Source organism: Salvelinus alpinus, chromosome 36 (genome assembly GCF_045679555.1).
Source record: "Salvelinus alpinus chromosome 36, SLU_Salpinus.1, whole genome shotgun sequence".
Taxonomy (NCBI): Eukaryota; Metazoa; Chordata; class Actinopteri; order Salmoniformes; family Salmonidae; genus Salvelinus; species Salvelinus alpinus.
Window position 1 is genome coordinate 1,282,160 of NC_092121.1, and position 25,000 is coordinate 1,307,159.

The 25,000-nt window shown below is 42.7% G+C and overlaps 1 protein-coding gene across 1 annotated transcript; it reads right to left on the reverse strand.

Annotated features, from left to right (window-relative positions):
• Positions 1–814: 814 nt before the first annotated feature.
• LOC139564865 (membrane-spanning 4-domains subfamily A member 4A-like) lies at positions 815–23,786 on the reverse strand. Its single transcript, XM_071384703.1, has 7 exons — positions 23,536–23,786; positions 23,284–23,400; positions 22,800–22,856; positions 22,347–22,511; positions 21,914–22,036; positions 20,071–20,160; positions 815–1,314 (listed from the first exon to the last, which is right to left on the reverse strand). Exons 1-7 carry the CDS (start codon positions 23,782–23,784, stop codon positions 1,219–1,221), a joined length of 897 nt encoding a protein of 298 aa, XP_071240804.1. The 5' UTR covers positions 23,785–23,786; the 3' UTR covers positions 815–1,218.
• Positions 23,787–25,000: the final 1,214 nt, after the last annotated feature.

Genomic DNA, 25,000 nt, shown 5'->3' on the forward strand with positions numbered 1-25,000 from the left:
ATACCGTCTACACATCGGTTTGGATCTCAGGTAAGTTTTCAGCTAAGTAATTAGGTAACTATGCATGTTTAAAGGCCACTCTGGGTAAGTATGCATGTAATAAAACGCCACTCCAGGTAAGTATACATATTTTAAAAGGAGGATTATATGACAAAAGAACAAAACATTCCCAAAAGCTCTTCTTGAGGATGCTTTGCTGCCTCAGGACCTGGACAACTTGCCTTAATAGAAAGAACCATGAATTCTGCACTGTATCAGATAATTCTACAGGAGAATGTCAGGCCATCCATCTGGGAGCTGAAGCTGAAGCGCAGCTGAGTCATGCAGCAAGACAATGATCCAAAACACACAATCAAGTACATGAAAATGGTTAAAAAGCAACACATTTGAAGTTTTGGAATGGCCTAGTCAAAGTCCAGACCTAATCCCAATTGAGATGTTGTGGCAGTACTTGAAACGAACAGTTCATGCTTTAAAACCCACAAATGTGGCACTGTAGAAGCAACAGTCATTTTTCATACTTTGGTCATCATACATTGATCTGGTTTCTTTTAAAAAATCTAAATTTTGACTGTTCATGACGTTTAATGTTGCACATGCTCAAGATAGAAAGGATATAGGCTAATTCCCAATGTAAACATCCAAGCACCACTCCCTCCTTATCAGGATGTTTTCAGACCCTTCAACCACTCCTCCAAAAATATTCATTTATTTAGGTCTAGCCCTACTTTCAAGATCAATATTTACCCAAAATATGAATGTCATTAATTACGCTGTATGAAAGATAAAAGTGACTCCCAACTCACATTTTTTTCTGTCATTTTATTTATTCGTTTAAGTCAAGACTTGTTTCAAGACATTAAGTTAAATATGTATTTGAATGTTATTAAAAAAAGTGATGCCTCATTGTCATATAATGTGATGTAGCAGTGGCTGATGTTAGTTGATAAATGTACTATACTTTTATATAATAAATTCGAATTAAATTATATCAATAAGAAAAGAGAGAAATTACAAAAACATGAAGTTAAAAAAATCTGCCATATAGTAACATAATCATTATACTGAAACATTACATTACACTATCAATATTGAACTGTCAAACTATTCAGATCAGTGATGTGGTGCCAAACATTGCCTGGCTTGGATCAGAAAAATAGCCCTAGAGAACACAATTTTAACAAGAAAAAGAGCGATGTATTCACAGAAGTCCAATTCTCAAGGGATGAAAGCAGTGTTTTTTGGGGGCAGGGGGTACTGTTGAAACCCTGTTCCCATATCGTCTCCCTCAGGAACCTTTGGGTAGATCACAGTCTGTAGAAACAACACAGTACATAATAAGACAGATATGTCCCAAATGGCACCCTATTCCCTATACATAGTGCTCTACCTTTGACCAAAGCCCACACCCTATACCCTAAGTAGTGCACTATATAGGGATTAAGATGCCGTTAATACAATAGAGAGATGTTAACAAAAAAGCTACAGTACACATGCTCAGTATTTACAATTTAAACTGATTACTTACTAGGTTGAGCCTGTAGAGTGTCAATATTGCATGATCATCACATCCTTGTTATTATATAGTTTTTAAGTTTTAAGTTTTATCTGTTAGTTTTTCAATGTTTATTTCTAATTCAGTTCAGTTTCAGTTCGTTTTCAGACCTTTATTGTTCGTTTTTATTTAGTTTAAGTGATATATATATATATAACTATAACTATATATATAGTTATATAGTTATATATTATTTATTTGTATTTGTTTTGTTACATGCTTCCTTTAAGTGTAGACTAACAGTGAAATGCTTATTTACGGGGAGAAAAATAATAAAATGAGGAATAAAGACACAATGAGTAACGATAACATGGCTATATACACGGGGTACCAGTACAGAGTTGATGTGCAGGGTTACGAGGTAATTGAGGTAGATATGTGCATATAGGTAGGGGTAAAGTGACTAGGCAACACGATAGATAATAATCAATATCAGCAGCATATGTGATGAGTCAAAAGAGTTTGTGCAAAAGATGGTCAATGCAGATAGTCCAGGTAGCTTTTTGGTTAACTATTTAGCAGTCTTATGGCTTGGGAGTTGATGCCGTTCAGGGTCCTGTTGGTCACAGACTTGGTGCATTCAAACAGCTTGCCGTGCAGTAACAGAGAAAACAGTTTACGACTTGGGTGGCTGCAGTCTGGATTATGTTTAGTGCCTTCTTCTACCACCGCCTGGTATAGAGGTCCTGGACTGCCAGGTCACTGACCTTCTTCTTATAGGCTGTTTCATTGTTGTTGGTGATCAGGCCTACCACCGTTGTGTCATCAGCAAACTTGATGATGGTGTTGGAGTCGTGCGTGGCCATGCAGTTGTGGGTGAAAAGTGAGTACAGGAGGGGACTAAGCACACACCCCTGAGGGGCCCCCGTGTTGAGAGTAAGCGTGACGGATGTTTTGTTCCCTACCCTCACCACCTGGGGCGGCTCGTCTGGAAGTTCAGGATCCAGTTGCAGAGGGTGGTGTTCAGTCCCAGGGACCTGAGCTTAGTAATGAGCTTGGAGTGCACTATGGTGTTGAACGCTGAGCTATAGTGAATGAACAAATCTAATTTTATTTGTCACATGCACAGGAATACAGTACACAGTACACTGTGAAATGCTTGCTTACGAGCCCTTCCCAATGATGCAGAGTTAAAAAATTACAATAAAAAATACAACAAATACACAAGAATGGAGCTAGATACAGGGAGTACCAGTAACAGATCAATGTGGAGAGGTATGTACAGTTGAAGTTGGAAGTTTACATACACTTTGGTTGGAGTCATTAAAACTCATTTTTCACATACTCCACAAATTTCTTGTTAACAAACTATAGTTTTGGCAAGTCGGTTAGCACATCTACTTTGTGCATGACACAAGTCATTTTTCCAACAATTGTTTACTGACAGATTATTTCACTTATAATTCACTGTATCACAATTCCAGTGGGTCAGAGGTAGAGGTCGACCGATTATGATTTTTCAACGCCGATACCGATACCGATTATTGGAGGAACAAAAAAGCCAATACCGATTAATGGGACGTTTTCTTTCATTTATTTGTAATAATGACAATTACAACAATACTGAATGAACACTTATTTTAACTTAACTTAATATAATACATCAATAAAATCAATTTAGCCTCAAATAAATAATGAAACATGTTCAATTTTGTTTAAATAATGCAAAAACAAAGTGTTGGAGAAGAAAGTAAAAGTGCAATATGTGCCATGTAAGAAAGCTAACATTTAAGTTCCTTGCTCAGAACATGCGAACATATGAAAGCTGGTGGTTCCTTTTAACATGACATGCTGACCAGACCAGACACGTCACGTGCGCGAGCGTCGCAAAATAAATTTAGAAATCCATGTTTTTCAATAATTACACCCACACTGCTTGCGCGCACCAACGAGTGTCTGCGACACCAAGGGCTAAAATAGATGTCGTTCCTATTTCTGACGCAGATCGCGCTGCAAGTCCTGCCTCTCCCATCTCCTCATTGGTTTATAGAAGCAGGTACCCACGTGCCATCTCCTCATTGGTTTATAGAAGCAGGTACACACGTGCCATCTCCTCATTGGTTATACCCACGTGGGTGATAGAAAGACGAACTGTTTTGCCGGTAGTAGTGGTAATACAATGAAAGTTTAGATGCGATCACCATATAATTTAAACGATGAAAAAGCCTGGAAGGAGGAGAGATGACTAGAAACGATTCGGTTGGCCATTTTATGTGTGGATTAATTGTCGGAGTAGAGATCGTTGTGCATTTCAGGTAAAATAACAACTCAATGTTTATATCCCAGGACAAATTAGCTAGCAACAGCAAGCTAGCTAAATAGGACAAATTAACGTTAGCTAGCAAGTGCAACTAACTAGCTAAATTACCATACATGTTTAATGCTTTTCGACCTGTCCCCAAATTAATGTCATTGGTTCAGAGTTTGTTTTGATATTTTAACCTGCGTGTCGTGATCGCGTTTGGTGTGGGGGGGCAAAATAAATTTATGCACGATAGCGCACGATGGCGCACGCGCGCAGCCGGTTTGGGCAAGGTGAGTCTTCAATATTCCCAGGTAAGAAGTTTTAGGTTGTAGTTATTATAGGAATTATAGAACTATTTCTCTCTATACCATTTGTATTTCATTAACCTTTGACTATTGGATGTTCTTATAGGCACTTTACTATTGCCAGTGTAACAGTATAGCTTCCGTCCCTCTCCTCGTTCCTATCTGAGCTCGAACCAGGAACACATCGACAACAGCCACCCTCGAAGCAGCGTTACCCATGCAGAGCAAGGGGAACAACCACTCCAAGTCTCAGAGCGAGTGACGTTTGAAACGCTGTTAGCGCGCACCCCGCTAACTAGCTAGCCATTTCACATCGGTTACACCAGCCTAATCTCGGGAGTTGATCGGCTTGAAGTCATAAACAGTGCAATGCTTGAAGCACAACGAAGAGCTGCTGGCAAAACGCACAAAAGTGCTGTTTGAATGAATGCTTATGTCGTGTCTTTGACTATGCCAGATTAATTGCTATGACATGCTATTCTATAAAATAATTTCTCCGTAATTAATATTACCTGATTGAACTAATCATGTAAATATTAATTAACTAGAGAGGGACACCACGAAATAATATTTATAGAGCTGTTATCTTTCGAATAAACTCTTAAAGATTTAGTAATAGTTTACATCCATAGCAGTCACCTTAATCGTCATTTTATTCAGTCTCATCTGAAAGTGGTAAATCCTTGTTATCTGCAAGAATCCTGGCTAACAAGTTGAATCAGCAATACAAAATTGGGTTTAATTATTTATTTACTAAATACCTAACTAATCACACAGAAACACACATACACAATTAAATCACAACTTGATTACAAAGTGCCGTCATGAAGAAAACGTCCCTAGCGGGCGGAATAGACATGACAGCTTGTTACACAAAGGAAAGGGGGGGGCTGGGTTTTAGTGAAAGAGCGGGAGACTGGAACATAGGCGAAGCTGTGTTATCGTAAATACAGTATCTTATGCATTCTAAATTACCGCCCATTTGAAGAAGGAAAATCCAATAAATATTTTCTCTGAGCTGCGCTTCAGTAGGTTGGTGGTAGATGGAAGACCGTATCGCCAACCCGAGTCCTCTGTCCTTTGAAGAATGTCTCTGGTGATCACTGGGTACGTTGGAGTAACGTTGTGTGTAGTAGACGGGATACTCTGACAGTCCTTCCTAACCTACGTTTGTAGCAGCTGTTGCTAACTCAACGGCTAGGAGGTATCCCTTCTGTAGTGAATACGAGTTCAAAGTTCATACCATTTACAACCAAAGTCCATGCTGATGTTGGCTTAGTTCTGTAGTTATTATCTGAACCATTCTGACATCGGATCGTCATCCTAGCGTCCCGGAACAGAAAGTTATATTTTTGTCAATGGCTTTTATAGTGGAGGGAGAGGGGTGTGTCTGAAAAGTCTATTACCCATGTCTCTTCACAGGGGCGGGCCCCTAGTTGAGCAGAAGCCCAAATTTATGAAAACACAAATCTCTCATTTGGAAGCTAAAATTAAATTTAATCTCTTCACAAATAATTTCATATTCAAACATTTGAATTAAACAACAATTCCATGTGAATCCGATACCTCTGACGTTTAGACTTTCCACAGTAGAGTTTATGTCATTCTATCATTGATGAGAATGTGTCAGAGGGCAACCGAACTGACATAATATACCTTAAGTACCACCGCATATGTTCAGTTGGTCGGATTACCAGAATATAGTTCATTTCCCCCCACTTCTGATGTTCCCAGAATCTCTATGTTAACCAAGGGGTTTTCTTATGTCACATCAGTTATAGTAGGGAGAGAGAAAAAGAGGGAAAGAGGTATTTATGACTGTCATAAACCTACCCCCAACCCAACGTCATGACACTTACGAGCCTGCTGCTGCCTACCACCGCTCAGTCAGACTGTTCTATCAAATCATAGACTTAGTTATTTTTTATTTTATTTTATTTCTCCTTTATTTAACCAGGTAGGCTAGTTGAGAACAAGTTCTCATTTGCAACTGCGACCTGGCCAAGATAAAGCATAGCAGTGTGAACAGACAACACAGAGTTACACATGGAGTAAACAATAAACAAGTCAATAACATGGTAGAAAAAAAAGAGAATCTATATACAATGTGTGCAAAAGGCATGAGGTAGGCAATAAATCGAATAATTACAATTTAGCAGATTAACACTGGAGTGATAAATCATCAGATGATCATGTGCAAGAAGAGATACTGGTGTGCAAAAGAGCAGAAAAGTAAATAAATAAAAGCAGTATGGGGGTGAGGTAGGTAAATTGGGTGGGTAGTTTACAGATGGACTATGTACAGCTGCAGCGATCGGTTAGCTGCTCGGATAGCAGATTTTTAAAGTTGTTGAGGGAGATAAAAGTCTCCAACTTCAGAGATTTTTGCAATTCGTTCCAGTCGCAGGCAGCAGAGAACTGGAAGGAAAGGCGTCCAAATGAGGTTTTGGCTTTAGGGATGATCAGTGAGATACACCTGCTGGAGCGCGTGCTGCGGGTGGGTGTAGCCATCGTGACCAGTGAACTGAGATAAGGCGGCACTTTACATAGCATAGCCTTGTAGATGACCTGGAGCCAGTGGGTCTGACGACGAACATGTAGCGAGGGCCAGCCGACTAGGGCATACAGGTCGCAGTGGTGGGTCGTATAAGGTGCTTTAGTAACAAAACGAATGGCACTGTGATAAACTGCATCCAGTTTGCTGAGTAGAGTATTGGAAGCTATTTTGTAGATGACATCGCCGAAGTCGAGGATCGGTAGGATAGTCAGTTTTACTAGGGTAAGTTTGGCGGCGTGAGTGAAGGAGGCTTTGTTGCGGAATAGAAAGCCGATTCTTGATTTGATTTTGGATTGGAGATGTTTGATATGAGTCTGGAAGGAGAGTTTGCAGTCTAGCCAGACACCTAGGTACTTATAGATGTCCACATATTCTAGGTCGGAACCGTCCAGGGTGGTGATGCTAGTCGGGCGTGCGGGTGCAGGCAGCGAACGGTTGAAAAGCATGCATTTGGTTTTACTAGCGTTTAAGAGCAGTTGGAGGCCACGGAAGGAGTGTTGTATGGCATTGAAGCTCGTTTGGAGGTTAGATAGCACAGTGTCCAAGGAAGGGCCGGAAGTATATAGAATGGTGTCGTCTGCGTAGAGGTGGATCAGGGAATCGCCCGCAGCAAGAGCAACATCATTGATGTATACAGAGAAAAGAGTCGGCCCGAGAATTGAACCCTGTGGTACCCCCATAGAGACTGCCAGAGGACCGGACAACATGCCCTCCGATTTGACACACTGAACTCTGTCTGCAAAGTAGTTGGTGAACCAGGCAAGGCAGTCATTAGAAAAACCGAGGCTACTGAGTCTGCCGATAAGAATATGGTGATTGACAGAGTCGAAAGCCTTGGCCAGGTCGATGAAGACGGCTGCACAGTAATGTCTTTTATCGATGGCGGTTATGATATCGTTTAGTACCTTGAGCGTGGCTGAGGTGCACCCGTGACCGGCTCGGAAACCGGATTGCACAGCGGAGAAGGTACGGTGGGATTCGAGATGGTCAGTGATCTGTTTGTTGACTTGGCTTTCGAAGACCTTAGATAGGCAGGGCAGGATGGATATAGGTCTGTAACAGTTTGGGTCCAGGGTGTCTCCCCCTTTGAAGAGGGGGATGACCGCGGCAGCTTTCCAATCCTTGGGGATCTCAGATGATACGAAGGAGAGGTTGAACAGGCTGGTAATAGGGGGTGCGACAATGGCGGCGGACAGTTTCAGAAATAGGGGGTCCAGATTGTCAAGCCCAGCTGATTTGTATGGGTCCAGGTTTTCCAGCTCTTTCAGAACATCTGCTATCTGGATATGGGTAAAGGAGAAGCTGGGGAGGCTTGGGCGAGTAGCAGCGGGGGGGGCGGGGCTGTTGGCCAAGGTTGGAGTCGCCAGGAGGAAGGCATGGCCAGCCATTGAGAAATGTTTGTTGAAGTTTTCGATTATCACGGACTTATCAGTGGTGACCGTGTTACCTAGCCTCAGTGCAGTGGGCAGCTGGGAGGAGGTGCTCTTGTTTTCCATGGACTTTACAGTATCCCAGAACTTTTTGGAGTTAGAGCTACAGGATGCAAATTTCTGCTTGAAAAAGCTGGCCTTTGCTTTCCTGACTGACTGCGTGTATTGGTTCCTGACTTCCCTGAACAGTTGCATATCGCGGGGGCTCTTCGATGCTATTGCAGTTCGCCACAGGATGTTTTTGTGCTGGTCGAGGGCAGTCAGGTCTGGAGTGAACCAAGGGCTATATCTGTTCTTGGTTCTGCATTTTTTGAACGGAGCATGCTTGTCTAATATGGTGAGGAAGTAACTTTTAAAGAATGACCAGGCATCCTCAACTGACGGGATGAGGTCAATATCCTTCCAGGGTACCCGGGCCAGGTCGATTAGAAAGGCCTGCTCGCAGAAGTGTTTTAGGGAGCGTTTGACAGTGATGAGGGGTGGTCGTTTGACCGCGGACCCGTGGCGGATACAGGCAATGAGGCAGTGATCGCTGAGATTAACATTTAACATTTAAGTCATTTAGCAGACGCTCTTATCCAGAGCGACTTATAAATTGGTGCATTCACCTTATGATATCCAGTGGAACAACCACTTTACAATAGTGCATCTAACTCTTTTAAGGGGGGGGGTTAGAAGGATTACTTTATCCTATCCTAGGTATTCCTTAAAGAGGTGGGGTTTCAGGTGTCTCCGGAAGGTGGTGATTGACTCCGCTGACCTGGCGTCGTGAGGGAGTTTGTTCCACCATTGGGGTGCCAGAGCAGCGAACAGTTTTGACTGGGCTGAGCGGGAACTGTACTTCCTCAGAGGTAGGGAGGCGAGCAGGCCAGAGGTGGATGAACGCAGTGCCCTTGTTTGGGTGTAGGGCCTGATCAGAGCCTGAAGGTACGGAGGTGCCGTTCCCCTCACAGCTCCGTAGGCAAGCACCATGGTCTTGTAGCGGATGCGAGCTTCAACTGGAAACCAGTGGAGAGAGCGGAGGAGCGGGGTGACGTGGGAGAACTTGGGAAAGTTGAACACCAGACGGGCTGCGGCGTTCTGGATGAGTTGTAGGGGTTTAATGGCACAGGCAGGGAGCCCAGCCAACAGCGAGTTGCAGTAATCCAGACGGGAGATGACAAGTGCCTGGATTAGGACCTGCGCCGCTTCCTGCGTGAGGCAGGGTCGTACTCTGCGAATGTTGTAGAGCATGAACCTACAGGAACGGGTCACCGCCTTGATGTTAGTTGAGAACGACAGGGTGTTGTCCAGGATCACGCCAAGGTTCTTAGCACTCTGGGAGGAGGACACAATGGAGTTGTCAACCGTGATGGCGAGATCATGGAACGGGCAGTCCTTCCCCGGGAGGAAGAGCAGCTCCGTCTTGCCGAGGTTCAGCTTGAGGTGGTGATCCGTCATCCACACTGATATGTCTGCCAGACATGCAGAGATGCGATTCACCACCTGGTTATCAGAGGGGGGAAAGGAGAAGATTAATTGTGTGTCGTCTGCATAGCAATGATAGGAGAGACCATGTGAGGATATGACAGAGCCAAGTGACTTGGTGTATAGCGAGAATAGGAGAGGGCCTAGAACAGAGCCCTGGGGGACACCAGTGGTGAGAGCACGTGGTGCGGAGACAGATTCTCGCCACGCCACCTGGTAGGAGCGACCTGTCAGGTAGGACGCAATCCAAGCGTGGGCCGCGCCGGAGATGCCCAGCTCGGAGAGGGTGGAGAGGAGGATCTGATGGTTCACAGTATCAAAGGCAGCCGATAGGTCTAGAAGGATGAGAGCAGAGGAGAGAGAGTTAGCTTTAGCAGTGCGGAGCGCCTCCGTGACACAGAGAAGAGCAGTCTCAGTTGAATGACTAGTCTTGAAACCTGACTGATTTGGATCAAGAAGGTCATTCTGAGAGAGATAGCAGGAGAGCTGGCCAAGGACGGCACGTTCAAGAGTTTTGGAGAGAAAAGAAAGAAGGGATACTGGTCTGTAGTTGTTGACATCGGAGGGATCGAGTGTAGGTTTTTTCAGAAGGGGTGCAACTCTCGCTCTCTTGAAGACGGAAGGGACGTAGCCAGCGGTCAAGGATGAGTTGATGAGCGAGGTGAGGTAAGGGAGAAGGTCTCCGGAAATGGTCTGGAGAAGAGAGGAGGGGATAGGGTCAAGCGGGCAGGTTGTTGGGCGGCCGGCCGTCACAAGACGCGAGATTTCATCTGGAGAGAGAGGGGAGAAAGAGGTCAAAGCACAGGGTAGGGCAGTGTGAGCAGAACCAGCGGTGTCGTTTGACTTAGCAAACGAGGATCGGATGTCGTCGACCTTCTTTTCAAAATGGTTGACAAAGTCATCAGCAGAGAGGGAGGAGGGGGGAGGAGGGGGAGGAGGATTCAGGAGGGAGGAGAAGGTGGCAAAGAGCTTCCTAGGGTTAGAGGCAGATGCTTGGAATTTAGAGTGATCTTGATTGAAGACAGCAGAGGTGTATTTGGAGGGCAGGTTGGTCAGGATAATGTCTATTAGGGTGCCCATGTTTACGGATTTAGGGTTGTACCTGGTGGGTTCCTTGATGATTTGTGTGAGATTGAGGGCATCAAGCTTGGATTGTAGGACTGCCGGGGTGTTAAGCATATCCCAGTTTAGGTCACCTAACAGAACAAACTCTGAAGCTAGATGGGGAGCGATCAATTCACAGATGGTGTCCAGGGCACAGCTGGGAGCTGAGGGGGGTCGGTAGCAGGCGGCAACAGTGAGAGACTTATTTCTGGAGAGATTAATTTTTAAAATTAGAAGTTCGAACTGTTTGGGCATATGTAACGGATGTGAAATGGCTAGCTAGTTAGCGGGTACGCGCTAGTAGCGTTTCAATCAGTTACGTCACTTGCTCTGAGACTTAAGTAGGGTTTCCCCTTGCTCTGCAAGGGCCGTGGCCTTTGTGGAGCGATGGGTAACGATGCTTCGTGGGCGACCGTTGTTGATGTGTGCAGAGGGTCCCTGGTTCGCGCCCGTGTCGGGGCGAGGGGACGGTTTAAAGTTATACTGTTACATTGATGCTGTTGACCCGGATCACTGGTTGCTGCGGAAAAGGAGGAGGTTGAAAGGGGGGTGAGTGTAACGGATGTGAAATGGCTAGCTAGTTAGCGGGTACGCGCTAGTAGCGTTTCAATCAGTTACGTCACTTGCTCTGAGACTTAAGTAGGGTTTCCCCTTGCTCTGCAAGGGCCGCGGCTTTTGTGGAGCAATGGGTAACGACGCTTCGTGGGTGTCAGTTGTTGATGTGTGCAGAGGGTCCCTGGTTCGCGCCCGTGTCGGGGCGAGGGGACGACGTAAAGTTATACTGTTACACATAGACCTGGAAAGTATGACAGAACTTTGCAGGCTATCTCTGCAGTAGATTGCAACTCCTCCCCCTTTGGCAGTTCTATCTTGACGGAAAGTGTTATAGTTGGGTATGGAAATCCCAGAATTTTTGGTGGCCTTCCTAAGCCAGGATTCGGACACGGCAAGGACATCAGGGTTGGCAGAGTGTGCTAAAGCGGTGAGTAAGGCAAACTTAGGGAGGAGGCTTCTGATGTTGACATGCATGAGGCCAAGGCTTTTTCGATCACAGAAGTCAACAAATGAGGGTGACTGGGGACATGCAGGGCCTGGGTTTACCTCCACATCACCCGAGGAACAGAGGAGTAGTAGGATGAGGGTGCGGCTAAAGGCTATCAAAACTGGTCGCCTAGAGCGTTGGGGACAAAGAATAAAAGGAGCAGATTTATGGGCGTGGTAGAATAGATTCTGGGCATAATGTGCAGACAGGGGTATGGTGGGGCACGGGTACAGCGGAGGCAAGCCCAGGCACTGGGTGATGATAAGAGTGGTTGTATCTCTGGACATGCTGGTCTCAATGGGTGAGGTCACCGCATGTGTGGGGGGTGGGACAAAGGAGGTATCAGAGGTACGGAGAGTGGAACTACGGGGTCCATTGCAAACCAAAACAATGATAATGATAACTAGCCTGAACAACAGTATGCAAGGCATATTGATATTTGAGAGAGACATACAATAAGGCATAAAGTGATTGCAGGTCTTGATTGGGAGAGCTAGCTAAAACAACAGGTAAGATAACAGCAGCAATAACAGGGTGCTAGTCTAACACAGCAACAACAGGTAAAAATGGCGACGACTAGGCAGAGAGGGTCGGATTAACTACACACAGATCCTGAGTTAAAGCACAGAGCCGACAGATAAAACACAAATAAACAGAATGGAGTACCGTGAATTAATGGACAGTCAAGCAGGCATCAGCTATGTAGCCAAGTGATCATAGTGTCCAGGGGGCAGCCGTAGATGGAGCAGGGAGGCCTCCACTAAGCTAGCACGCGGCGTTTAAAGTTAGTAGCACGGGGGGTGGTCTGCTCAGACGGAGGGGGTCTGCTCAGACGTGGTCGTGTCGACAGAGAATCCAAGCCGGATGGCGATGGCGAAAGAGAGGTTGTGAATTGTAGAATTGTGTTTGCTAACTGGTGCTAGCTTCGTGGCAGTGGCGCTAGCTGCGCTAGCTGCAAGCTAGCTGTGAGGATCAGAAGTAGTGGCTCAGGGATTACGGCAGGAATCCGGCGTTGTTGTCGAGAGACAGTCCGATGCTGGTAAATTGGTGAGTAATATCCAGGCTAATAACAGGGCTGGTGTCTGTGCAGAAGGTAAAAGCTGCTAGCAGCGGCAAAAAATTGCTAAATTAGCTTGTAGCTGATTTAGACCAGTTGTGATGGATTGGCAGGGCTCTGTGTCGGCAAAAAAAGGTCCAGTCCAGTTGGCAAAAGAGGTATTGTAGCCCAAGAATTCGCTGGCAGACCTCTTCGGCTAGCCGGCAGATGGGCCTAGCTCGAGGCTAGCTCAAGGCTAACTGGTGCTTGCTTCGGGACAGAGGTGTTAGCCAGTAGTAGCCACTCGGTTGCAGCTAGCTAGCTGTGATGATACGGTGTAATTGTCCAGAGCTTGCGTCAGGAATCCGGTGATGTGGTAGAGAAAAAGCAGTCCTATATGCTCTGGGTTGATATCGCGCTTGCAGACTGGCAGGTATTGGCCCGAGCTGAAGCTGGCTGTGTCCGAGTTAAGGGTGAAGACCGCAGCAGTGGCTAACTGACTACTAGCTAGTAGCTAGTTATCTGGCTAGCTTCTGATTGGGGTTACGGTTCTAAAGTATAAAAAATAGCAGGTCCGTATCACATTGGGTGAGGCGGAATGTAGGAATGTATATTCAGTTCCTAGATGGAAAGTGAAATTAAAATATATACGAAATGTATACGAAAAATACGAGGACTATTTACACGGGACAAGACAAGACAAACACACGTCCGACTGCTACGCCATCTTGGATTCGTTATTATAACATAATAACATACAGAAATACGAGCCTTAGGTCATTAATATGGTCGAATCCGGAAACTATCATCGCGAAAACAAGACGTTTATTCTTTCAGTGAAATACGGAACCGTTCCGTAGGGAACTCCTTCTAGACTGTTGGAAAAGCTTTCCAGGTGAAGCTGGTTGAGAGAATGCCAAGAGTGTGCAAAGCTGTCATCAAGGCAAGAGGTGGCTAATTCAAAGAATCTAAAATCTAAAATGTATTTGGATTTTTTTTTTTTACTTTTTGGGTTACTACATGATTCCATGTGTGTTATTTCATAGTTTTGATGTCTTCACTATGTAGAAAATAGTAAAAATAATGAAAAATCCTTGAATGAGTAGGTGTGTCCAAACTTTTCACTGGTACTGTAGGTGTACCTCTTGTCCAGGTGGGAGAGGGCAGTGTGGAGTCCAATAGAGATTACGTCATCTGGGGATCTGTTGGGGCGGTATACGAATTGGAGTGGGTCCAGGGTGTCTGGGATAAGGGTGTTGATGTGAGCCTTGACCAGCCTTTCAATGCATTTCATGGCTACATATATGAATGCTAAGGGTCAATAGTCATTTAGACAGGTTAGCTTGGCCTTCTTGGTCACAGGGACTATGGTGGTCTGCTTGGAACATGTATGTATTACATACTGGGTCAGGGAGAAGTTGAAATGTCATTCAAGACACTTACCAGCCGGTCAGCGCATGCTCTGAGTATGTGTCCTGGTAATCCGTCTATGAATCCTTGAATGTTTGAATGTTAACCTGTTTAAAAGGGTTTACTCACATCGGCTATGGAGAGCAAGATCACACAGTCATCCAGAATAGCCAGTCCTCTCATGCATGGCTCAGTGTTGCTTGTCTCGAAGCGAGCACAGAAGGCATTTAGCTCATCTGGTAGGCTTGCGTCACTGGGCAGCTTGCGACCGGGTTTCGTTTTGTAGTCCATGATAGTTTGCAAGCCCTGCCACATCTGACAAGAGTCAGAGCCGACGTAGTAGGATTCGATCTTAGTCCTGTATTGACATTTTGCCTGTTTGATGGCTCTTCGGAGGTGGTAGCTGGATTTCTTATTAGTGTCCCGCTCCTTGAAAGTGGCAGCCCTAGCCTTTAGCTCAGTGTGGATGTTGCCTGTAATCCATGGCTTCTGGTTGGGATATGTACATCAAATCTAAATCAAATCATATTGTATTTGTCACATGCGCCCGAAGACAACAGGTGTAGGTATACCTTACTGTGAAATGCTTACTTACAAGCCCTTAACCAACAACGCAGTTCAAGAAACAGAGTTAAGAAAACATTTTCTAAATAAACTAAAGTAAAAAATGAAATAATAAGTAACACAATAAAATACAGAGTCTATATACAGGGGTGTAGGTTGGTCAAGGTAATTTGTACATGTAGGTGGGGGTAAAGTGTCAGTGTAAATAAGGGGGGGTGTCAGTGTAAATAATTGTTCAGCAGTCTTATTGCTTGGGGGTAGAAGCTATTAAGGAGCCTTTTGGATCTAGACTTCACACTCCGGTGCCGCTTGTCATGCAATAGCAGAGAGAACACTCTATGACTGTTGACTGGGTGACTGGAGTCTTTGACAATTTTTTGGGGTCTTCCTCTGACACCGCCTAGTATATAGATCCATACATACAGTGCATCGACGACAACGAATCCCGGAACATATTCCAGTCTGTGCTAGCAAAACAGTCCTTTAGCTTAGCATCCTCTTCATCGGACCACTTTCGTAATAAGTTCATCACTGGTACTTCCTTTTGAGTTTTTGCTTGTCAGCAAGAATCAGGAGGACAGAGTTATGGTCAGATTTGCCAAAGGGAGGGCGAGGGAGAGCTTTGTGAACATTTCTGTGTGTGGAATAAAGTTGATCAAGAGTTTTGTCCCCTCTAGTTGCACAGGTGACATGCTGGTAAAAATAAGGTAAATCTGATTTCAGTTTCCCTGCGTTAAAGTAATTTTTCTTGTTTTCTATACAGGTCATTGAGGGTGGTCTTAGAGCCAACATTGGTTTGTGGCTGTAAATCACTGGAGGCTGCTGAGGGGAAGACGGCTCATAATAATGACCGGAATGGAGCAAATCGAATGGCATCAAACACCTGGAAACCATGTGTTTGATGTATTTGATACCATTCTACTGATTCCGCTCCAGTCATTTCCACAAGACCGTTCTCCCCAATTAAGGTGCCACCAACCTCCTATGTGGTAAATAGACAGCTACGAAGAAAAATAGATGAAAACTCTCTTGGTAAATAGTGTGGTCTGCAGCTTATCATGAGGTATTCTAACTCAGGCGAGCAAGAACTCAAGACTTCCTTAACATTAGAGATCGCGCACCAGCGGGAGTTAACAAAGAGACACACCCCTCCCCCTTAGTTTAACCCGAGGTTGCCGTTTGTTCTAAATGATACATGGAAAAACCAGCAAGATGTATCTTATCCATGCCTTTGTTCAGCCGCCTCTCTGTGAAACATAGAATATTACAGTTCTTCGTGTCCCGTTGATAGGATAGTCTTGTGTTCTAATGATTGTACATTAGCCAATAGAACAGAGGTTAGGGGCGGTTTATTTGCTTGCCAACATAGTCTCATCAGGATGCCGGCTCATTTGCTTCTTTTAAGTCCCAGGGATTAGGGTTTGGTCCGGAGAAAGCAGAACTGCCGACTTGTTGAAGTAGAAATTGTCATCCAAATCGAGGTTAGTGATCGCTGTTCTGATGTCCTGAAGCTGTTGTCGGTCATAAGAAATTATGACGGAGACATTATGTACAAAAAAAGTTACCATCAGCGTAAAAAAAAAACCACACAAAATAGTAGAATTGGTCAGGAGCCCGTAAAATGCACTGCAGTGCCATCTGGTACCCAGAAAGCATGGTCATAGACAAGTCATAGACTATTTTCTCTGCTACGGCAAGCGGTACCGGAGCGCCAAGTCTAGGAACAAAAGGCTCCTTAACAGCTTCTACCCCAAAGCCATAAGACCTGTGAACAATTAATCAAATGGCCACCGGAATATTTACATTGACACCCCACCCCCTCCTTTTGTTTTGTACACTGCTGTTACTCGCTGTTTATTATCTATGCATAGTCACTTCACCCCTACCTACACGTACAAATTACCTCAACTAACCTGTACCCCCACACATTGACTCGGTACCGGTACCCCCTGTATATAGCCTCGTTATTGTTATTTTATGGTGTTACTTTTTATTATTTTTTACTTTAGTTTATTTGGTAAATATTTTCTTAACTCTTCTTGAACTGCACTGTTGGTTAAGGGCTTGCAAGTAAGGTCTACACTTATTGTATTCGGCGCATGTGACAAATAAAGTTTGATTAGATTTGATTTAGGAGCCATTTGGGATGGATAGTTATTGTGTGTTTTTTGGGATGTCACTTCTTGCAACTGACGGGCAGTAAAACATAATAAGGTGTTTGGGTTTGGTTAGCCGTTCTCATGACTCCAATGCTATACATTGGAGTCATTCCACGTCCCTTTTAAGTAGCTGAGGTGATTTGGTGAAATGCTCTATCTAGAAACAATTTACCCTCGATTGCGACGCGGTTTTGGAAACTGTGAACACAACTTAATTATCATCCAAAATGACTACAAATACAAACGATACACTTACTGTTTGCTGTTTTACCACAGATTTCTACAGTGTTTTTTTGTGTAACACAAACTGTAAAGCCCAATATGCTGTCATTACTAAACTTCTGTAGAAACCTCTTTTGTAGAAACCTGTTTGTAGAAACCTGTTAATATGCCTCAGTACATTTACTTAGTAATTTTGTAGTCATTACTCAAAACTGGACCCGGTAGGGGGTCCAGATTTGAGTTGTATCAGCTTCAAAATTCTGAATAACACCTCGACTAAGACTTCCCAGTGTGCCTTGCCTTTTTGAGTGAATGTTAGCACCTGAAGAGGGTTAAATCAAGGCCTTATACCTTTTAAAGGGTTACTAAATTATGTTATTTTAAACTGTAAGGTCTCCTCTCAGGAGACCTCTGTGTGTGTGTTAACACCTGTTTTTGAGTGTTGTGACGTTCAGACACTATCAGAAGGCGTCTACGTTCAGACTCCTCCTGTCTGAGAACACAGGGCTGCCACAGATGAAACCAGCCACCTGTCAGAAGATGCTTACACTCGTTCACCTTGTTATGACCCTATACTTGTGATGAAAGGTCAAGTTTCGGTCAAACCCACTTCTGAGCTTTTAATTGCTGATAAGATGGTTGCTGCTGTCAGGTGGAGGTTAGATTGATTAAAATGTTGTTGCCAGGGAAACTCACGCAAGGACTGGGAGAGGCTATATGAGTTACAGTATGTCTTAGATATTTTGCAGAACCTGGGGAGAGCTATTATGTACTGTACTCTGTACCAACTTCTGCCTACAATTGTATTACTAAAGGAGTATTTTAATACTTAAACAAAGAGTCTGTGTTTCCTTTCCATTACTCATGTATGTTTGATAATTATATAGACCTGATCATTTGTTGAAGAAATTGTCCAACACACCCATGACTGTATTTGTTAGTGACAGAGATGTGTATGTTGGAATCGTTCATTTTCACTCCTGTAGCCTTCACCAAGTGAGTTCCTATGCAAATGTTATCAGTATAATTCAACTGAATGAAAACACATTATAAATCTCATAAGGCCTTATTTTCAGTGGCCTGAAACACATGGCTCAAAGGCCACATCAGGCCTGCAAGTAAGGTTGCAAAATTCCAGTAACTTTAACAAAATTCCCAGATCCTGGTTGAAGGATTTCCAGGAATCTTACAACCGAGATTTCTGGAAAAACTGGGAAATGTATCTAACCTAGTGGTTAGAGTGTTGGGCCAGTAACACAAAGGTTGCTAGATCGAATCCCTGAGCTGACAAGGTAAAAAATCTGTCGTTCTGCCTCTGAACAAGGCAGGTAACGCACTGTTCCAAAGCAGTCATTGTAAATAAGAATTTGTTCTTAACCGACTTGCCTAGTTAAATGAGAAAAAACAGATATTTAACACAATTCCCCAAAAATCTACATGCATTAGAGCATGCTGGGAAAAATAGTTAATAACTTTACAAAAAATTGTTGATGTGACTTCTCATTTAGTTTTGAGTCAGTACCACATCAATATTTTAATAATAATGACTTTACATTGACTTTGAGTTCAACTCACTAGAGGTATTTGAGTAAAAAATGCCTTGGAGTTTACAGTGAAGCTTTAAACCGACACGTTTCTTTGTTTCCCTCCGAGTTTCCATTAGCTCAGGAAGTGCAACGCAAAACATCTCAGAAGAATCTGTGTTAAAGCGGCGCAGAGTAAGTGTGTCTTTTGTATTTGTAAAATCATTTTGGGGTAATATGAAAGTATAATTTCAGAGGTTTCCAAAACCGCATTGCACGCAGTGATTATTAGCAGTTAGACAGGGTATCTGGAAAGTTTAACCTGTTGGCCATGCTGTGGTCAATTGTTCAAATGAGAAACCTATGGCTGTATGAGCTTGGATTCTCATGAGCTAAAGTTAGGTTAGGTAAAAATTATAAAGTCGCAAATGACAAAAATCCCCAGGAGTTAATCGTTCAGTTGAAAATTTTAGCTTTTTAGTAACTTTGATGAGCAGACGATGCCATTTGACTGTTGTTAAGGTGTTGGAAAAGTGTTCTTTACAATGATGTATATAAACCCTGGATTACTGGTGCTATGTATTGGCCATTGAGAGCTTTCACACCACCGATCAGCCGTATTCACACTCTCCATTAGGAGCAGTCCTCCATACGAATGAATGGAATTATACAGTATTTCAATTAAATGTTTCAAGGACAAAATTACACATATTTGTGTTGTTGTAGGGGGGACAGTAACATTAGTACTATCTAAAAAAAAGACTTTAAGGAAAATGTTTTTATATATTTACAAATGTTTATTTTTAGCTCACATAATATAATTTGAAAGTATGCATTAAGGTGTCTGTAATATAATAAACGTGTCAAAAACGAATGTAGACATTAATACATGCATTTCTATAGCTTCCAAAATCTTTTTTTTTTTTTTACATTGGAGCAGGAGTGCCAAGATGGCTGTGCCCGGTGGCTTCAATAAAGTGCCCCCTGTCAGTCAACCAGAGGTTATACACACCATTGGTTCTATCGCTTCTAACTATGTCGACGATTTTAATTAGCTGATATGGAATTTCAACTGGATATAATCAGGACCACCTGGTGAGTTTAGCATAGAGCAAAATGTACCAGGTTATGTTATGGGAACAGCTAACATGTAGCCTTTGATCACGTGCAACTACGTCAATGATTTAATTTGGCCGATGCTTAAACTTAAACTAAAAATTTTCTAATGTTCGCAAGTACAGCCCCACAGAATTTTACACAGTGACCAACGTTTTGATGACACATTTTTAAATTAAAGCTTTTGCAGTGGAAGTAAAACATTTAAAAAAAATAATTACTCCAGAAACTCAGTTACTAGGACATTGTTGAGATATTCTAAATTTTTATTTGAGATAATGAGCAGCCTATTTTATAAAGCAAACTCTGCAATTCAACCTCCAAATATATCATACCTCGTAGTTGCTCTGAGGAGGGAAAGGTCCGTTGCTTGGAGTCATGCTGCCATGAGGTACCGATATTTGATTCCCAATGACGAACACTTGCTAAAAGACAGACATGTACATTTTAAGTTAATTTATATAAACTGCTTATCAAATATACAGGTTTCATGATTGCTCAGCGCTCTTACAGTTGCAGAACAAACACTATATAGACAAAAGTATGTGGACACGCTTTCAAATGAGTTGATTCAGCTATTTCAACGGGTGTTGTTGCTGACAGGTGTATAAAATCAAGCACACGGTCATGCAATCTCCTAAGACAAACATTGGCAGTAGAATGGCCTTACTGAAGAGCTCAGTGACATTCAACGTGGCACGGTCATAGGATGCCAACTTTCCAACAAGTCAGTTAGTCAAATTTCTGCCCTGGTCAACTGTAAGTGCTGCTATTGTGAATTATACAACGGGTGGGTCTAATCTTGAATGCTAATTGGTTAAAACTGCATTCCAGCCTGTGTCTATTCCACAATTTACCACTGGCTCGATCTATGCCGTTAAAATGCCTATTTACTCTGTTCCATCTGACTGTGCAATCCACTGTCTCATCAGCCCAGCCAAGCAATTTATAAACTTGATCTCCACTATAAAAAGCATCTAGACATTATCTCACAAAGACCACTCCTTCAAACAGAATCCTTCCAGATCTTGAGATTCTTAGTCTGCGTTTACGGACTGCCCTATCCATTGAGTGAAATACTCAATGGGGTGGACCATACTATTCTCTTCAATGATTCTGAAAAACTTCTCATAAACTAGTACTGTACATCTTTCGTTCATGCTGAGAAAAGAGAGAGTTTCTCCCATGAATCAGATATCCTTCCTAGGTTTGAGCTCACGGCCGCTGTGTTGGCAGCAAATTGTCATAACAAAAGTAAGAACCGTGAGCTCTCCCACATCCACACACTGGAGCAGGAGTTGGAGCAGGAGTGCCAAGATGGCGGTGCCTGGTGGCTTCAATACAGTGCCCCCTGTCAGTCAACCAGGGGTTATACACACCATTGGTTCTATTGCTCCCTAGTGGTCGGGAGTGTAATTGCCCAAATAATACCATAATATAAGATACACCCAAATTGGCTCCTACACTGGCTAAAGTTCATGATGCCATTGACCTTAACAAGGGGCTCAGGACCAGTGGAAGAAAATTAACCCCATAACATCAAAGACCCACCACCATATTTTACGGTAGATATGGGGTTATTTTCTGTGCATTCTCATGTCGATGCCAAACCCACCACTGGTGTGCGTGGCCAAAGCTATTTTCATGTCATCCAACCAATGTAAATGCCTGGAGTTTACTAAACGGCATTAGCACTTGGATTGGACACTGTGATTTGGTCAGATGACATGAACATAGAGCTATTTGGAGAACCCCATACCATAAGCGCAGACAAAGGATATCAATGATCTGGAAGGATTCTGTACAGAGGAATGGTCTAAGATCCCTCCTAATGTGGTCACCAAATCATAAAACATTTTAGAAAAAGTGTCAGTGCTGTTATCCTTGCACAGTGAGGTATTGAAAGGTATTGAAAACAGGGGTGTCATTAATTTTAACCCATACCTTTTGAGAAAACAAAAAACTTGTTAAGCAAAATCTCTTTCTCTAAGCAATTGTATTAGTATACATTTTGGTTGCATACAATGTAGCTCAGTATTGAATGATTTACTTTATACAGTCATTTCTGCTCATTTTTATCAAGGGTGTCAATCATTTCAGACCACACTGTATACGGAGCTAGATTTCTGTTTAAATCTTGTACCACATTTTGACAGAAATCTATGTCCATAGACTCACCTCAGGGGTGGAACGGCAGCACTGGCAGACAGCTCTGCAGGCGAATGACGAGACACAGATGGACACTATAAACTCCAGCAGGGAAAAAACCACCAAAACACCCGAAATTCCCTGGGACCTGACCTATAGACAGAGAGGAACAGGAAACAGCAGTTAACTAGACTACACTGCCATTTTGGAGCAATTATGTACAATTAAACTCCCGTTTCAGCGTGAGCTAACAAGAAGTATAAATTAACTCAATAGCATCTCATTCACGATTGCTTGCATGTTGGAGATGTCACATATATGCTACAAATGGTGTATAATTTAAACAAATAAAAAACATTCAACAGTATGTACAAAAGTCTAGCAATACGATTATAGATGATAAATACCCCTTTACCGATTTACAAACATCTCCTGACCAAAGGAATAAGAATTTGGTATATACCCAATACTGTTGACAGACATAGGATGGAGGGAGGTATGAAGGATAGCCTGGATAGTCACAGTAGTAGTTGTAAAAGATGATCCCAGTACTGTCTAAAGAATGCAGAATGGTGCCAGTAAGAGCAGTAACCGTGGCGACAACATTCATTCCAAGGGAGCCTTTTACCTAAGGGACAGAGAGCAGAAAGAGGACATGGGGATTGGTTGTGAAGAATGAAATACAATATAGAATACAGTGTGTTGACAATCATTATTACATGTCTTTATTAAAGGTGCAATCTGCAGTTGCTGAATCGCCAGTGCCCACCCCACTGCTTGTGTTGTGGGAGGAAAACAAGCAGGTTGAACGAAAAAACGAGGGCCTATGTATAAAGTAGATTCTGTTTTGAAATAGAGTGGAACTTCATAAATCAAAAGCCTAAACTTTATTGAGGAGAAAATAGTTGATACTAACCAGACATGTGTTCAATTTGTTGTCAGCAGCAACAGTTAGAGAGCCTGCAATGACATACTGAGAAGGAACAAGGAAGCTATTATACAAGGGTGCGTCCCAAATGGCACCCTATTCTCTACACAGTACACTACAAAAGTAGTGCACTATATAGTGAGTAGTGTACCATGTGGGACAAACATATTTCTACAGCATGACCAAAGTTCAAATTCAAGTTTAATTATTCCCACATAGAAGTCAATATAAACTGAGTGTATAAATGGCATAGGCCTAGCCAAATGCATATACAGTGATAAAACTCATTAGTTAAGTAATTTGTTATAAAGCATTACCATAAATGAAAGATTTGATATTTTTTTCATTTTTTGACATTTGTTTTTAATGCATTTCTTTTCAAATTGTGACATGATTCAATTATTGTGTTTTGTTGGCATCAAGAGAGACAGGAAATGTAAGGTAGGATTGTTAGACAGAACAGCTCACTCACAATGATAGATCCCCAGACAAATATTCCGCTAATTACTCCAATATTATCTACTTGTGGTCCTGTAGCCATCACGATTCCTGTCAACAGCATCAACAAACCAACCATGATCTGTACGGTCTGTGAGAGAAAAACAAAGTACAAAGCAGGAAATTCATTTACGTTCCAATACGTTGGAATCCCCAAAAAACAACCAAAATTGTCTTATTTTTACTTCAAAATAATCTTCAAATTATGTAAAACAGAAATTCTTACCCCCAGCGCTTTTGGTTGCCCTGCCCGGAAACTTCCCAGCACTGAGGAAACCGTCTGTCCCAAACAGTGAGGGGCAGAAGCGACCCCTACGACCCCCATCCCGTTGACAGTGGGGTGTACATGGGTGATGACCACCACCCCGTTAGTGGTGGCTGTTACAGAGCTGGACATCTTCGCAGAGGAGAGAAGGATGTTTGTAGGACAGTAAGAGGTGATACGGCTGTTCAGTGGTGTGTTGTTGAGCCTCATGTAAAGTTTATACTCTACCTGGGACTTCCAGATAATCATTTACTTGGGATTGTCATGCATAATAGGTGTGTCTGCCACTCATTAGACTTTGAACTCTCCCCATTAGATATGGGTGAGCGGTAGGCTGTTTGTCTTTGTGGTTGTATCATCTGTTTACTTGAATAATTTCGTCATTGCTGAGCGACATTTAGTTCCTGCTGTATTATCATAACTTCCCATCATGGGCTTGAAGTTGTTTGCCTTCAGAACACAGGCTATACAAGAAACTCATACACTTCCTTGAAAGTGTGTATAACTTTCTCTTTCATGTTACATAGCGTACGTTTCTTTTGTTCTGTGCTGTAGAGGCAATCATCTTCAAGGTGTGGTGTAATAAAGTCATATAATTTAACCAAAGACTTTGCCCCTCTGTGGGGAGACATCCTGAATTAAAGAAGAAGTAGGTGAAATAACCAGAATAACTGTTTATTAGTGAATGTTGAATTATTGGTAAATGGACGTTAGATAAGCATGACAAACAGAAAAGAGCTTAGTAAAGTGTATATAAATGTTAAGATGTCATGTAAACATAAGCTCTTCATGTCTACTCCTGCACCCCTCTCTTCCTCTCCTCTCTCTGCCTCTCCTCCTCTCTCTTCCTCTTCTTTTCTTCGTCTCTCTTCCTCTCCTAATCTCTCTTCCTCTCCTCATCTTTCTTCCTATTCTCCCCTCTCATCCTCTTCTCCCCTTTCTTCCTCTCCTCCTGTCTCTACCTCTCCTTATCTCTTTTCCAAGGTTATTATAGTTATTCGTTTTTAATTCTATTCATTTTTTGATTTATCTTTGAAATTCAGTTTAGTTTCAGTTTGCCTTTAGAGTTTCTATAAATGTTTTCTTTGATAAAAACATTACTATTTCAATTTATGTTATTTCGTTTCAGTTTAGTTTTAGCAGTAGCAGTGCATGGGTAAAATCACTGGGGAAGCCAAGCCCCCCCCCGCCTTGTAAATTCAACTACACCTTTGTTTTATTACAAAACCAGACAGCAAACTCTGTCCAGTGAAGTTCACAAAGCATATTGCATGTACAGTAACAGACAGTTAAAGTATACTGTAATGGCTGTTGGAAGGAGAGGACCAAGGTGCAGCGTGGTACGTGTCCATATTTATTAAATGAACACTGAAATATTAAAAATAACAAAGATAACGACCGAAACAGTTCTGGCTGGTGCAGACAC